The following is a 14,665-nucleotide window of genomic DNA, read 5'->3' as shown; positions in this document are numbered from 1 at the left end:
TTTGTGTCATCCAGTGCCTTAAGTGTTGTCATTCTCACACGTTTCCTCAACTTAGGGTTGTATAAATAGGACTAGGTGAGAGGGTAAAAATCACAAAAGAATAGGGTTGTACCGTTGAAGCCGTTGAAGAGTCAGCTCAACTATTTTTGTCTAGATCCTGTAAAAAAAAAAAAAAGCAATAATAACGATTCATATTTTTAATGTAGTTTTCGTTATTACATGTCAAACAAATAAAACAAATGAAGGTCTTGCTCAATGCAAATTGGAAGTTGTTAAAAAGGAAAGTTGTTAGTGTCGTCTCAAAGAGGGCAGTTGGCTGGGGGGCCCTGATGTCAGCTACTAGAGACCTCCAGAGTTTTTTTTTGTTCTTGGAATTGAGAGGTGATGGGCATTGGAAGAGTAGAGAGTGGTTTGTGGAGTGAAGACTTCCTCAAGATTTGTGGGAATGTCTCCATAGATGCATTGATAAGTGAGGAGGAAGACTTTACAACCAGCTCCTGTAAAGACAGCGAGCCAGTGAAGGAAGTGAAGGATGGCTCTGAAGAACTCCTTCAAACGCAGTCCTGGATGTATTATGGATTTGGATTTGCATTAAGTGGGCTGAGCTAGGAGCAATGTCTAGAGGTGTTCTTTACGTTCAAAAATGTAACTGTTATTTGACATAAGCTTTAAAGGTGAGTTATGAATCAAGCTTCACAGCAAGAAGAATGACAAGAGCAGCGAGGGATGTTGTGGCCAGAACAGGCAATGCTGCATTTGGAAGAGGCTTTGATCTGGTGGGGGGTAATAACGTTCCTTCGGGGTTCCAGCTGTTTAGTTGAAGAAAATGATCTTGTATCTCTGCTTTTAGGTTTCCAGGATGTGAGGACCAAATTGGATGTTGATTGACGGGGATGAGACTGAGGGGTTGTTGTGTGTTTTTTGAGTAGCATTAAGTATCCTCTGAGTTGCAGTGAATTTATGTTTCACAGTTTCTGGTGAAATAACTTGCATGTGCTTGAAGAGCAGAATTAAAACGAGGAATGAGACTTTAGGAACACCGCATGTGACTGAATGGAGAGGGATGTCCATTTGGCAGATGAGACCTATGATGCTCTCTCAGTGTGGTATGACTAGAACCAATGGTAAAGAGCTTCTTCGAGTCCAGTAGTGTAATAATGATGGTTGAGGAGGATGAGAAAGTCAACAACGTTGAATGACGCTGATAAATCCAGGAGAATGAGGAGCAATGGTTAACCAGAGCCAGCAGCCGTTAGTACGTCAATAGAAACCGGCCAAGACTGTTTCTGTACTGAGATTTTAGACTTAGAATGTTAATTTACAAAATAAGTTAGCTTATATTCTTTCCATAAATGATGAAATTAGAATGTTTTCCTTCCAAAATGAGGCTGGTTTAAAAACTAAAGGACTGTACTACTACTGTAGAGCCATGCACACTGCATTTTAATGAAGTTTAGTATTCAAATTACAAATTATAAAACTACATGGAACATTCATTCATCTTCCTTTTTGGGGTGACGGGGCATTAGAATGACTGCATGCAATCCACCAGCAAAGCGGAAATTTGACTGTATTTATTTGTTTCAGTGTTGCTACATGGAACATTGGATTGCTGGTGGATTCCATGCAGTCATTCTTTTTTTTTTTTTTTTTTTTTTTTTTTTTTTTTTTCTTCTAACTTGTCCTGTCCAACAGCTAGGCAGACAGATGAGAGCTGAGGGCCTCTTGGGTTGGACATATTTTACTTTAACAAGAGGGGTTATTAATCTTCAGACAAACCAAAGGTATGTCTGAATAAACCCCTTTTGTAATTGAGGCCAAACTTTATTAATTTCAAACATGTCTGAAAATCTTTCGTGTTGGACCGGACGGAAAAGGAAAGAGGGGAAGAAGAGAGAGGGACGTTAGAGAGAGGGGGGGTAGGGGGTGATAATAGGAGGGGAAGGGGGATAAGACCATGAAGCAGCATAAAGCAGCAAGTTTACTGGTTGTTAATCATTATGGTAAGGTTCAAATGAAAAAAAAAAGGGCGGAGCCTGTCCACACACACACTCAAATGTTATAAACACACCTGTTAGTTGCAAAAATGTCCACCTGTCGACATGTACACAAAACAGATAGTGTTCACACGCATACTTATGCCTTAAAACCAACTAGTGTGAAATATTTCAGTCATTCAGTCTGTTGAGCTAACACCTGTGCTCAGGTGAGTGTTTATGTTCTTCTAAAATGGATGGTGGAACGTGAAAAGAAGGAGGGAGAGTGCCCAGCCATCCCCACCCCAAGACCCCCACCGCACCAGCAGCGGCAGCCGGAATCCCCCCAACGCCACACGGGAACCGGCAGGGAACAACCGCCGCCCGGGCGACCAAGCCCGCCACCCAGGCCAGGGCCAGCAGGGCCGCCGCAAGGCCCCCAGAGCCAGAGAGCAGGGAGGCACGGAGGGAAAGAGGGCGCCGCCCCAGCCCAACCAGTAGAGCAGCCCCCCCGCCGCGCCGGGAGAACCCAACGCAGGGCCCCACCGGAGAAGGACGCCCACAGCCCCAGACGAGCACCCCACCACCACCCAGGAGTTCCGGGCATCCCCCCGCCCCAACCCCAGGTACGAGCCAGGACCCCCCAAGGGAGACCCACTCCGCACTCCAGGCAGCCACCCGCCCGGCCCACGGTTGGTCCAGGGAGGAGCGAGGCAGGGGCCCGCCGCCCCCGCCCAGAAGGGGGGAACCCCGGGGAAAAAAGAGGGCCCACAAGGGGTGTTGTAAATATGGCCCGACCAGGCTCGGCCACAGTTGGAAATTTGGCGGGGCCCAGCGCTCAGGAGCAAGGACCAGAACCCACCCCCCAGGGACACGAACACCCCCGGCTCAGATGTAATGTGAACCCCCCCACCGCGCGGAGAGAGCACCGCCGGGCCCAGGAGGCCAGCACCCCGGGGACACAGCCGCCGTTGCAAAGGGGCCCGTACCCCCCACCAGGGAAGAGGCAGGGGACAGAAGGTCCTAGGTCCCACCTTCCTTGCAAAATGTGTGTGCGTGTATGTGTGTTTGAGAGAGTGTGTGTGTGCATGTGTGTGTGTTTATGTTGGGATGTATATATTGAGGGGGGAGGGGTGTGTGTACTAAGGGGGGTGCGGTTAAAATTGGCGGGTAGGGCACTAAGGGGACGTCTCCTGATTACTCACAGTGACGTCCCCTCACCCTCCCCACCAAGGGGCCCTAAATGTCTAAGGTGCGGTTAAAATTGGCGGGTAGGGTGCTAGGAGGACATCCGCTGCTTGCTGGCAGTGATGTCCAAGCACCCCCCCTACCAAGGGCCCTACATGTCTAAGGTGCAAATAAAACCGAAAGAGGGGGGGCCCACTCCATACGGCAACCACAGGAGGGGGGTCACTGCCTAGTAAACCCCCCCCCCCAAGGCTCATCGCAGGCTAAGCCCCCCACCCCCTCACCCTATTATGAGGTTATATGAGGAAGGGGGTAAGTTGGGGACAGATGATAGACTGTCCCCCGGTGGTCAAACAGCTGTCCCCCGCCCCCCCCCCAGCAAGGGGGCCAGGCCCACCCAGCCCCGGGGCCCCACCCCCGGAGGCGCAGACACCCCAGGCCCAGCACCACCACCCCCACACAGAGAGAGGGGAGCCAGAAAGCGCCGCCCCCCCCCGGAGCAAGCCCAGGCCCCCACCCCCAAACGCCGGCCCTAGAAGAGCTCTGGTCAGGCCTCGACGGGACCGAGGCAGCCAACCGGCCGGGGAAACCGCCGATGGCCTCAGCGGAGACCCCGACCCGTCAACCCCCCCTGCCCCGTACCAATAGTGGCCCCCCCCCCTCCCCCAGAATGCCCCCCCACAGGACAGGGCCGACAAGACCCCCACCCCACCCCACCCCCCGCAGCCGAAGCGGATGACACCCAGAGCGACCGGGGGCCCCAAGAGGGTTGTCCCGTCCCGCCCCAGAGCCAGGGAAGGGCCGATCCCAGCCCCAGGTGTAGACGGGAAGCCCATCCAGCGCCGCTGCCCCCCCCCCCCCCCCCCCCCCCCCCACAGACAGCGCCCCCCGCCAACCCCGCCCAGCATAGGCAAAGGGACCACCCCCCCAAGCCAAGCCAGACCACCACCCCACCCCCCACCACGCACCCCCACACCCAAGCCCAGAGGACCACGCAGCGCCCCAGGCCGCCCCACCCAGGCGCCGGACCCGACCCCCCGACCAACGGAGCCCCCACCACCCCCGGCCAGGCACCGGAGGCCCCGACCCCCACCCCGGCCCACGGCAGAAGGGCAAGGAGCAGCGACGACCATGCCCCCCCCACCCCCTAAGTCACGGAGTTAGCTATGGGAGACCAGAGAGACCGAATTCTTTCAAAGTTACTTGAACTTTGGGCTGACATTTTTTCCAAGCTGATATGATCAAGCAGCAGATTTCTGTGTTGACTTATATTTATATTTTTTTTGCTTTTCCAATTTATTAAAATAGTTTTTTTAGCAATGCAAAGAGTTATGAAAATGATAGATGCTAATCCTCCTTCTACATCGATGGCACTCATGTCACCAAGCACACAAAGTGACGGTGAAGCTGTGATTGAAACCTTAAGCCAGACTGATAGATCGGCACATACCTGCTGCCAGAGAGCCTGGACAGGCGTGCAGAACCATAGTGCATGCATGTAATTGTCGGGTAGATTACTGTCACAGTGCTGACAAATGTCTGAGTTACTGAGACCCATCTTAAACATCCTCTGTCCAGTGTAGTAAATTCTGTGAAGAGTTTTGAAATGGATTAGCTGCAGATTTGGATTTTTTGTCATTTTAAAGGTGTTTAGACAAAGTTCTGACCAAAAACTTTCATCTGTGCTGATGCTCAAATCCGCATCCCATTTTGTTGTCGGAAGTGAAATATTGTTATCTAAATTACATAAAAGTTTGTATATTTTGGAGAGAGTTTTATTCATTGAGAAATTGATCAGAGTGGTAACTACATCTGGTAAACCATGCAGTCATTCTTGATTGCAGAGAAAAATGATCAATTGTGTCTTTATTGAATATGCATTTGTCAGACAGTAGGCTGGTCCATAACATTCTAAAGGACACAAAGTAAGAAGCACAGGGGATGAAAATGTGAAAGTCACTTGGCCCAGTTGAATTTTGGACATGTTTTCTTTTACTCTTGTCGTAATTTATTCGAATTTAAATGATATAATTCAGCATATATAACAAATCCAGAGCCCGTGGTTGTTCTGAAGTGTTGGCATACAACATCAAAAGTGTTGGAGATTTTAAGACATAATATTGTGACTGCGTTAAATGTTGGGTGCTAGAATCTCCCCTCAGGAGTCCTTCTTTTGCTTTTCTTTGACAAGCACAGAAACAACTTGGAATGATCTCCCCATTCCTCTGTGTTTGTTCTCAGCCTCTTTGTTGAGGCGCTTTGGTTGCAACGGCTGGAACTGAGTTGAAAAGTAATCTGAGATGTTTTACAGTAATTAGCCGTCTTTGTTGGCTGTGTGGAGACTGCTGCATTGGCTGTGAATGGGAAATTGGGGAATGCAGTGGGGTACAGGGTGAATGTGTGAGTGGTGGGATTGCGGGGTGGGTGTGGGTCTCTCCTTTTGTAGTTTGCGCTTCTTTTGCTCCCCATCCACAGAGGGAATGGGCTGAGGCAGCTGTCACTTAACATGTGAATGTTTTGGGGAAGGCCCAGGGGTCCTCAGAAGACTCCATCACTCCGTTTCTTTCTTTTTTTCCCCCACCCCATTTCCAGCAGCATGGAGTTACTGGTCCCAGCAGACACAGAGGAGGAGCTTTGTGGGATGAGGAGGGGGAGAGAGCGAGAGGAAAAAAGCCAGTGGAAGGTAAAGAGGGCACTTTGCCGCCTGAAACAGGAGCAGACTGAGCAGCATCAGTTTGGCTGAGAAAGCCGCTGCCGTGGTGTTACAAGGAACTGGCAACAACTGACCTCCTTGTGAAAACCGCTCTTGGCTGCAAGCTGTGGGAGCTCAACTGAGCCGTTGGAATACATTGTCTTTCTCTTGGTGCGCTGTCCCATCAGTGGCAATAACAAGGAAGGAATTCCTCTATCACGGCTCCCACAACAAAGAAGAAAGGGAGAGGAGCAGAGCTGGTGGGAGGAGAAGTGAAGTGAAGGGAGGGGAGAGCAGGGGTGCCCTGTGAGGGGAGAGGACGACATTGTTTGCTTGTGACTGTGGGCAACGGAAAAGCAGGAGTTATCAGTGTGAGTGTGTGAGTGTTGTGTGGAGAGCGTTTGTATGTGAATGAATGGGTGTGCGTTGGAGGTGAGTTTCAGTTCGGGGATGTTGGAGCTGGGAGGCCGTTCAAAGGATGCTCAAACAAAGCTGGACGTTTTTTTTTTTCTTTCGTTCTCTCCCCTCTGAATGGTGACTGAGGGCTAGCAGGATTCCTTTACTCATGCTGGTGGGTCCAGCTCTGCTTCAGGGTAAGTGCAATTAAATTCACTTGATCTTCTAACCGCCAAAACTGCCACTGAGTCAGGATTGTTCCAGACAGAGTTTGGTTTTGGACTTTGGAATGGTCAGTGATTTCAGCAGGGATCCATGTGAGAGAATAGACTAAAGTGAGGGATGGACAACTTTTATTTAGATACTCCGGAATCAATATTTCAGAAAGAACAGGCTCAGTGTGAATCAAAATGTGAGTATGTCTTATTTATTTTGTTCATAGAAACTTACTTTGTCCTGCCGGCAACCTTTTTCCCAAAACCTCCAATATTTGTTTCTTATGGTAGACACATCTGCGGTGATGTCTGACCTTGCACTACATCCACCCATAAATATTATGAGTCTCATGGGTAAATGCACAGCTGCCATCTTTGATTAGGAAGCACTTCAGTGATTACTACTTAAGGACCTCCCTTAAACAGGACAGCCATGGTTTGATTGATGATTATTGTCTACAACTAGCAACAGAACCAGCACTGCTCAGGTTCCAGACCCATAAATGAGATTAACCAAAGACCCTTGGAAGGTCTGTTGTTTAAGATGCTGAAGTCCTTCCCACTTATATATTCCATGTTGGGAACTGGTGTGAAATATAACACTTCTCCAAGACAATAATGTTCACAGTTCCTGTAATGCTAGAAGAGAATCACAGCTGAAAGCAGAACAAGGGCTGGTCTAAATTGAGAAACCTTTTCACTCTAGGATAAGTGTCAGAATGAGTAGGTGATGGGCAATATGAGATAAGAGCTGCTGTGGTTCTCCTCTCCATGGTGCAGTTGTTAGTATTGTTGTGGTAGATGGTGGAGGGATGGTTCCAGTGGAAAACCTTTTGACAGAGGGACAAATGTAGGTCATAGTTTTGTATTGTCGGTTTTATTACTCTCACGTAGAACCAGTTCTAAAGGTTTCCCGTCTTTACTCTGGTATGATATCAGAGTATGCTTGGAGTTGTTTTTGTTTTTAATCTCGCTCTTAGTGCTGCTTTTACTGTGAGATCTCCATAGAACAACCCGTGTCAACTTGCTACCGACCTCTCAAAAGGTGCTGTAACCAAACACGGCACACCCTCTTCTGAATGCCACCCATGTGGAAACAGCCGTGGACACAGTCTGCTCTCCTCAGGAGACTCCTGAGCGGTGATGTGAGCTAACTGGGTAATCATTGATCTGGAGTCATGGGCTTTGTCTGGGCACCACTCTCATCTCACTGTAGTCCCCCGTGGACCCCCAGACTGCATCATCTGCTCAGCAGAGACATACAAGATGCAGGCAATTACTGCTGCACATGGAGTCATCATAGAAGTGGTTGTTTTAATGCAGCCTTTTATCAGATTTTAGTACTTTCTTATACAAAATGAATGCAGCTTAGGTTTCATTTCTGGGGTGGAATCCTAAAACAGTGGGGGGTTTCATTGGCTGCAGACTGTCTTTGTCTAACCTAAGGCAGCAAACTGCATATTCAGCATAATATTATCATCAAAGGAAACATCAGTTGCTCTCAGCTGGATCCATGCAACTCAGTGCATCTGCCTCTCGTGCATCTTCAGGTCGGAAAGGCACACTGCAAAGTTGGTTGTGGAGCCAGCAACTCGATTTGCTGACCCATGTTAGACCCCCCCCCCCCCCCCCCCCTCCTCCCCTTCCCTATTCTTTTGTTGCTCACCAGGCATGACCTGAACTGACCTGTTTAATTGTGAATGGACCAGAGGAGAGGACCTAGCTCCAACAGGAACTCTCCCTGGGATGTCTTGAAGGATCCACCTCAGCGCCCCTATCCCAACATAATTACACCCCCCTTTAACCCCCCGTTTAAACAATGAAGCCACTGTAGGGGACGAGGAAACAAACAGCTTGAAATTGTCAGTGAGTCGTTTGTACTAAGTTTAGTCAACCAGGATGTTGATTGCTTTGCTAACATTGTTGTTTTTTATTGTCTTCCTGGTAAACTGCTGTGTGTGAACATTACTGAAGCGTTTAAATGTAAAAATGCACCCGGTTTCCTACCGACAGGTATCTGATCTCCAGAATCCTCTCGCCCCCAACACCCTCCCTTTGACACCCAGAGGAAGTGGGGGACTGTCTGTGTTTTTATGCCTGTCATATTTGATCAGAACCTGAGCAGGAATTTCCAGACGTGTTTAGGCTGAGACACAAAACGCTGGCGCATCGCCACTGGCTTTTCTGTGCCAGCTTCCGCACTGGGATCCTCGACAAGCCTGTCAGGTTGATTTCTGAGCCCAGAATATTTGGGTTGGTGATTCAGAGGGTCAGGAGAATTTAAATGTTGGAAATAGAATATACAGGAACAAATATGCTTCAAAAGGGAATTCCTGAAGTGGTTCTTTCTGGACATTTCTTGGTTGATTTATTTTCTTGAAGCTCCGTCCTTGACTTATAGGCCTGGGCAACAATTTTTTAAGTGACTTTGTTCAAAGGAAGTTTGTCTAAAACAATCAAATATGTATTTTTTAACTGTCAAAGGTATTGGTCATTGTGTAATGACTGTGAGTACCCCTTGTTTTATCGTAGGAAGCTGAAGGACCTTCTGCATGCATGGCCAAGGGGCCTTACCTCACCTGTTATACTTCATTAGCCCGTGGGCTGAAGAATTATGGGTAACCTCATGAGCCGGCCCAGCTGCTTGGGCCAAAAATCAAAGCAGGTGAGGTCAGACCAAGGCTTCTTGAAGGAGTGCTACCAACGGCAGAAGGAATGGCAGCCCTCCGAGCAGCATGGGGAGGCCAAAACAGAAGAGGATCTTAAAGAAAAAGTAGCCGATGATGCTCAGAAGGAGGATATTTTGGATGAGGAAAAGAAAGAACAGAAAACAGATCTTACGAGAGAGGAAGGTTGTTACACTCCTCTTTCAGATGAACCCCTCCACAGCTCTCCTGCCTCTACAATCAGAAGTAGCAGCACTCTGGAAAATGCCTGGCACAACAGCCCTTCTCCTATAAAAACCTCACGAAACGGAACACTAACACGAAGAGCGGTGCTTCCAGAATATTCAAGATCCCCACTGGCATACCCAGACAAAAGCTGTGCAGACAGGAGGGCCAGCTTCCAGAGGAGAGACTCCAGGGAGGGAAGCCCCTGGTCCTGGAAGACCGTGGCGTCACGCGAGGTCACTGAAGTGACTGAAGTGACGGAGACGGTTGTCACGGAAATCGTTGAAGTGACTGAGTATCCATCAGGAGACAAGGGAGGAAACCCCATCGTCACCAGAACTGTCAGAGTCCTGAATGGTGTCGCAGAAGAACTTGCTGAGGTTTAACCACTAAACATGACGAATCGTACCTGTATTCCATTTCAAACCTTTTTTTATCATTAACATCCCTTCATCTTTCATTTTAGAGCATCTTTGATTTTATTTGTGGTGATGGTTTTTTTGTTTTAAAGAATTTGTTTCTGAATTTGTAAAAATATAATGGTCTGTCTTAATTTGCAGCTTCAAAATGATGGACGCTCAAATTCCCACCATGATTGTAGCCCAGACAGGTGGAGGGTATGTCATTTCTTACTCTGCCAGTATTAAAGCAGTTGACTTGACCCTCTGAAAATCCTGCAAAACTTATGTTGGCATTTTTGGGGGTTTTCTAAGGAAACAAAGCCTGCCCTGGCATTGAAGGATGTCTCCACGGATACTGAATCATTCCTCCAAAACCTGGACGCTTTGGTTACATGGGTGCGTGAGATAGAAGAACTGGAATCCAGCCAGAAACCCCCATCGTCAGAGGTCAAAGTGGTGAAAGCACAACTCCAAGAACAAAAGGTTTGTGGTCTGAGACTTTAAATCACCTCATTTCCTCTTCTTTCATGGGCAGGTTGACTTTTTTTTTCACCCAAGGTGTTTATACTACTTTCTTGATGAGATGAGTGCTGCTCATTTCAACAGTGAGCTATCATTCAACACCACAATGAGCTTTGCTGATAGTCTGCGAACGCATCCTGGGGGTGTGAGAAAAAGAAGTTTCAGCTGAAATCACACCCAATCCTCTCTGCTTCTTGACAATGCAAGCTTGAAAAATGAGACCAACCTACAGAAAAGATCTTCAATAAGAAAAAAACGGACTATAAACATAACTCTAGGAAAAGAAATGCATAAAATCCAGCAAGGTGAGAAAAGTTCCCTGGACAAATTCAACAATTTGTAATTTATCTTTTAAAGCTCTTACTGCGTCTCCTAACTGATCGACGGCGTAGCATGGACGTAATGCTGTTGGAGGGTCCTCGCCTGGTGGAGACCCACCCAGGAGAGGAAGGGGAGCAGGCAAAAGTCAAGCTCACACATCTCAATGAAAAGTGGGAAATGCTACTGCAGAACGCAGAGAGAAGGTCAGTTACCTTAACAATATGTAAAATGGCTTTTGAACTGTCAAAACTGGTTGCAAGAAACTTAATGATGGGCTGAACAAAAAATTGATAGGAGGACGACGCTGGAGCTCCTTCTGCCCAGAGCTCAGGTACTCCAGGATGGAGTGGACGGCTTACAGCAGTGGCTCATATCTGCGGAGCAGACGCTTGCCGGGCTGCGAAATGCAGAGAGAGTGATGTTGCATCTCCAAGATGCCACGGACAGGGCGAAGGTTCAAGATCTACCATGTTTGTTGAAAAAAAGAACACCATCACGGGATTTTCATGGGGAAAAGTCTAACTAATTTGAATGGTTTATTTTAGGCTGTTGTTGATGAAATTCAAATTAAAACTACTGACTTGGGGAAAATACAGAAGTCAGGACAAGATTTAATGGAAGCAGTTTCAGGTAATATTCAAGTATGATTTATCAAAATGTTTATTTCACTGTAAATCTTACCAAACGATTCAGATAATATGTAATCAAATGATGAAAAAATGGAAATGTAATATCTTTTTCCTTTCAGAGGAAGAAGCCCTGCAGGTCCAGGAGAAGATGGATGCTCTGCGTATTCGCTGTTCTGTGCTGAGCCTGAGCAGTCTGGATGTGCTGCAGCGGCTCCAGCAGGCCCTGGAAGCTTCTAGTCGCTGCACCTCCAGCCAGGAGGACCTCCATCTGTGGCTGGGTCGCATTGAAAGGGAGCTGTTAGGAGCAGCAGGGGCGCAGACGCATGTTGGAGATGCTGTCCTGTGTGCAGCAGAAAGACAGCGAGTAATATTCCCATTTAACTCTACAACGACATCCCTACCAGATTAAATGAAAACTCAAGAAAATAGATTATAAACATTTTAAACAAGTGGGTAGCGCTCTTGCCTCACAGCAAGAAGACCCCCGGTTCAAGTCCTGGGTGGGGGACCTGAAACAGAACAGCAATGGGGGGGGGGGCCTTTCTGTGTGGAGTCTGCATGTTCTCCCCGTTCATGCGTGGATTTTCTAAGAGAACTCCGGCTTCCTCCCACCGTCCAGAAACATGCTTCATAGGTTCATTGGTTCCTCTAAATTGTCCATAGGTATGGCTGTGACAGTGAATGGATGTGTGATTGTGGCGCTGTGACAGACCATCGACCTGTCCCGGATGTCCCCTGCCTTCACCCGTGAATGGTTGGGATAGGCTCCAGCAGCCCTGTGACCCAGAAAGGGAAGAAACAGGTTTAAAAGATGAATGAACAAGAAAACTAGCACTTCTTGTCCAATGCATGTCTGTTGCTTCATTCCAGGGGTGGAGCCGGACAAAAAAGTAAAACGATTTGAGTTGTGCAAAAGCCTGAACTTTACTGAATAAATAGAGCTGAAATAAACGCTTCTGTCTACATTAGCCAGAAATAACCACAAAAAAAAGAAGAAATAAATGGGAAACATGCTATCATCATTATAACTGCTCACACTTGAACTAATATGGTTGGATTGGACATTTAATACTTTCAAAGACTCACACAAAAAAATGTTTGTCTGTTTTTGGCAGTTGAAGGTAGAACCGTGTATGAGATTTCATTTTGCAGCCTTCCTTTGTACTGAAAACAATGAGCTCTCACCGTCTCTGCTTCTACTGAGGAACAGGTTTATCACCTGAAAGCATCACAGAAAATTCAAACATTTCCCTAGGGAATCTTAAGTGTGCTGGATGCTCACTTGTGTTTGAATGGAGCATATTTTTGTGGGTCTGACTGTAAGAAATCAAAAGTAAAATCCCATGCATGCACATATGCTGGTTTGATAAAGAGTGCTACTGCTGTTCTACCTCATGCACGCGGGAGTCAAAACATTTCTATTACAACACGGTTGAAATAAAACATGTCTATACCAAACTTTAACATTTAAGGTAATTGTATTTTGAGCACTAAGAAACACATGTACAAGTATTTTGCCCACAGATTTCTCAAATCGGGGTATTACAACATTGTAAATGTCCGCCTTTCTTTTTGTTTTCTAAGCTGTTATCAGATGTTATGCCTAATAAACTTAGAGAAGACACAGATAGTGATGATGGGTTAACATGATGTGTATCATCTTCAGCTGGAACAGGCGGTGCTGAAGGAGATGGCTTGGTTCAGAGACACAGCACTCAGTCTTGAAAAGCTGAAAACTATTGATTTGGATCCAGAACTCTTAGCAGAACAACTCCACGAACAAAAGGTTTAGGCTCTTTTACTATTGCTATGGAACTTTTTTTGCTTCTTGCACTTTGAATCGTACAAAGAATGCTTTGTGTTTGATATTCTTAAACAGATCCTAGCTGTAGAGATTCTCCAGCACAGATTCAACATTGAAAAGATGATGAAGATTTCTGAAATCTTGATGACGTATAACGATGAAGGAGAAACTGGAGATCTCCGGGTAAAATTTCATTTTGTAAATCTTTTTTATTGTAATCCTCAAAACATGATTGTTACAGTAATGTGTGTTTTGAAATGACTCCTCCCTGTAGACTCCAGTAGAGGCCTTACAGGATCAATGCAACACCACCTCAGCCACCAACGCTCATGTAGTCCTCCAGCTGGAGCACGCTCAGTCTCTTCTAGTTCAATTCTCTGAAGGCCTCGCTGAGATTTCACCATGGCTGGAAGAAACTCAGGTCCTCATTGGTCAGCTTTCTCTAAGCACAATCAGTTACGAAGCCTTTCGGGAGCAGCAGGACCTCTCACAGGTAATTAAAGCCTTTTCTTTTCAACTGCAGTCCCAGCTCTTCTTTCTTTTTTTCCCCCTTTTGGCAAACAAAGAAGCCTTTCATGACCCTCAGCTATCATTTCCTTTTGAGGTAATCTGTTGAAGTTTATCAAGTTCCTGACAGGCCTGTGTGTGCCTGCAGGATTTAAGGGATAAACTCAAATCAAACACGTGTTTAGTTTTATTTAAAAAAAAACGCCTTGTGTTCTTTTTTTAAGGGTCTCAGAGAGTCCATAGCAGAGCACAGACCGTTAATTCAACGCCTGTGTTCTCTGGCTAAACGCCTGTCAGAACTGAACCCAACTCAGGGAGACCAGTTCTGTCGCAAGGCAGCCGAGGCTGAGGAGCAGCACACAGCCATCAGAGAGCGAGTCAAGGAGACTGCAAAACTGCTCGAGGACTCTCTACCACGCTTCACGCAAGTACGCTTCCATCGTTTTGAGAGGCAAGAAATATGCCAGCAATCATCCACACATGAATTTTCCTTTCTGTCCAGTTGAATGAGCGGATGACTCTTATAAGAGACAGTCTGGACCGTCTGCTTAGTCGCATGCAGACACCCCCCTCCCTGCAGGGTCTTCCCCCCAGAATCCAGGAGCACCTGCAGGACAACAAGCAAACCCTGGCTGAGCTGTCCAAACTGGAGCTGGGCCTCAGCAACGTCAAAACACAAGCAGAAGAAATGATGACCAACAGTCAGGCAACGGGGGACGGATCCATCCGCACTGGTGACCGCATGAATACACACGACCCCAGGGCACGGCAAGCAAGGCCGCAAACGGTGGGAAGCATTCTCTAAACCCCTTCTCTGGGTTTGTGTTCTCAGCGGTTCAGGAACGCGTGTCCAGCCTGTCCAGGCTGTGGGACGAGACCCATCAACAAGCAAAGGACAAAGAAGGCTGGCTGCTCAAAGTCTTAGACCTGGCAGTGAAGTTTTGGAGTGATGTGAGTGAAGTGACGACAGCTCTCAGTGATGCTCAGCAGGCTGTGTTGGATCTCAGCTCGAGTCTGACTGACTGTGAGAAGATTCGCCAGAGCCTGGAGTCCATGCAGGTTTGTGGAAAAACAAAAAGCAGAATTTAAACAGCCTCCTGAGAAACAGAAGGGAAGAGAAAGC

At 47.2% G+C, this 14,665-nt stretch overlaps 1 protein-coding gene across 1 annotated transcript in view; it reads left to right on the top strand.

Annotated features, from left to right (window-relative positions):
• The window catches only part of LOC101157521 (plectin), a 194,012-nt gene that overhangs the window by 169,010 nt on the left and 10,337 nt on the right, over window positions 1-14,665 (top strand). The window contains exons 37-50 of the mRNA XM_023964104.1: window positions 8,582-8,693; window positions 9,078-9,738; window positions 9,919-9,975; window positions 10,072-10,242; window positions 10,639-10,805; window positions 10,897-11,056; window positions 11,148-11,232; window positions 11,351-11,595; window positions 12,898-13,017; window positions 13,111-13,218; window positions 13,310-13,528; window positions 13,767-13,970; window positions 14,045-14,276; window positions 14,375-14,601. Of these exons, the coding sequence (XP_023819872.1) occupies window positions 8,582-8,693; window positions 9,078-9,738; window positions 9,919-9,975; window positions 10,072-10,242; window positions 10,639-10,805; window positions 10,897-11,056; window positions 11,148-11,232; window positions 11,351-11,595; window positions 12,898-13,017; window positions 13,111-13,218; window positions 13,310-13,528; window positions 13,767-13,970; window positions 14,045-14,276; window positions 14,375-14,601 (2,768 nt within the window). The remainder of the gene's footprint in view (window positions 1-8,581; window positions 8,694-9,077; window positions 9,739-9,918; window positions 9,976-10,071; window positions 10,243-10,638; window positions 10,806-10,896; window positions 11,057-11,147; window positions 11,233-11,350; window positions 11,596-12,897; window positions 13,018-13,110; window positions 13,219-13,309; window positions 13,529-13,766; window positions 13,971-14,044; window positions 14,277-14,374; window positions 14,602-14,665) is intronic.

This window comes from Oryzias latipes, chromosome 16, assembly GCF_002234675.1.
Source record: "Oryzias latipes chromosome 16, ASM223467v1".
NCBI classification, from domain to species: domain Eukaryota; kingdom Metazoa; phylum Chordata; class Actinopteri; order Beloniformes; family Adrianichthyidae; genus Oryzias; species Oryzias latipes.
This window is presented reverse-complemented; position numbering and strand designations above follow the sequence as displayed.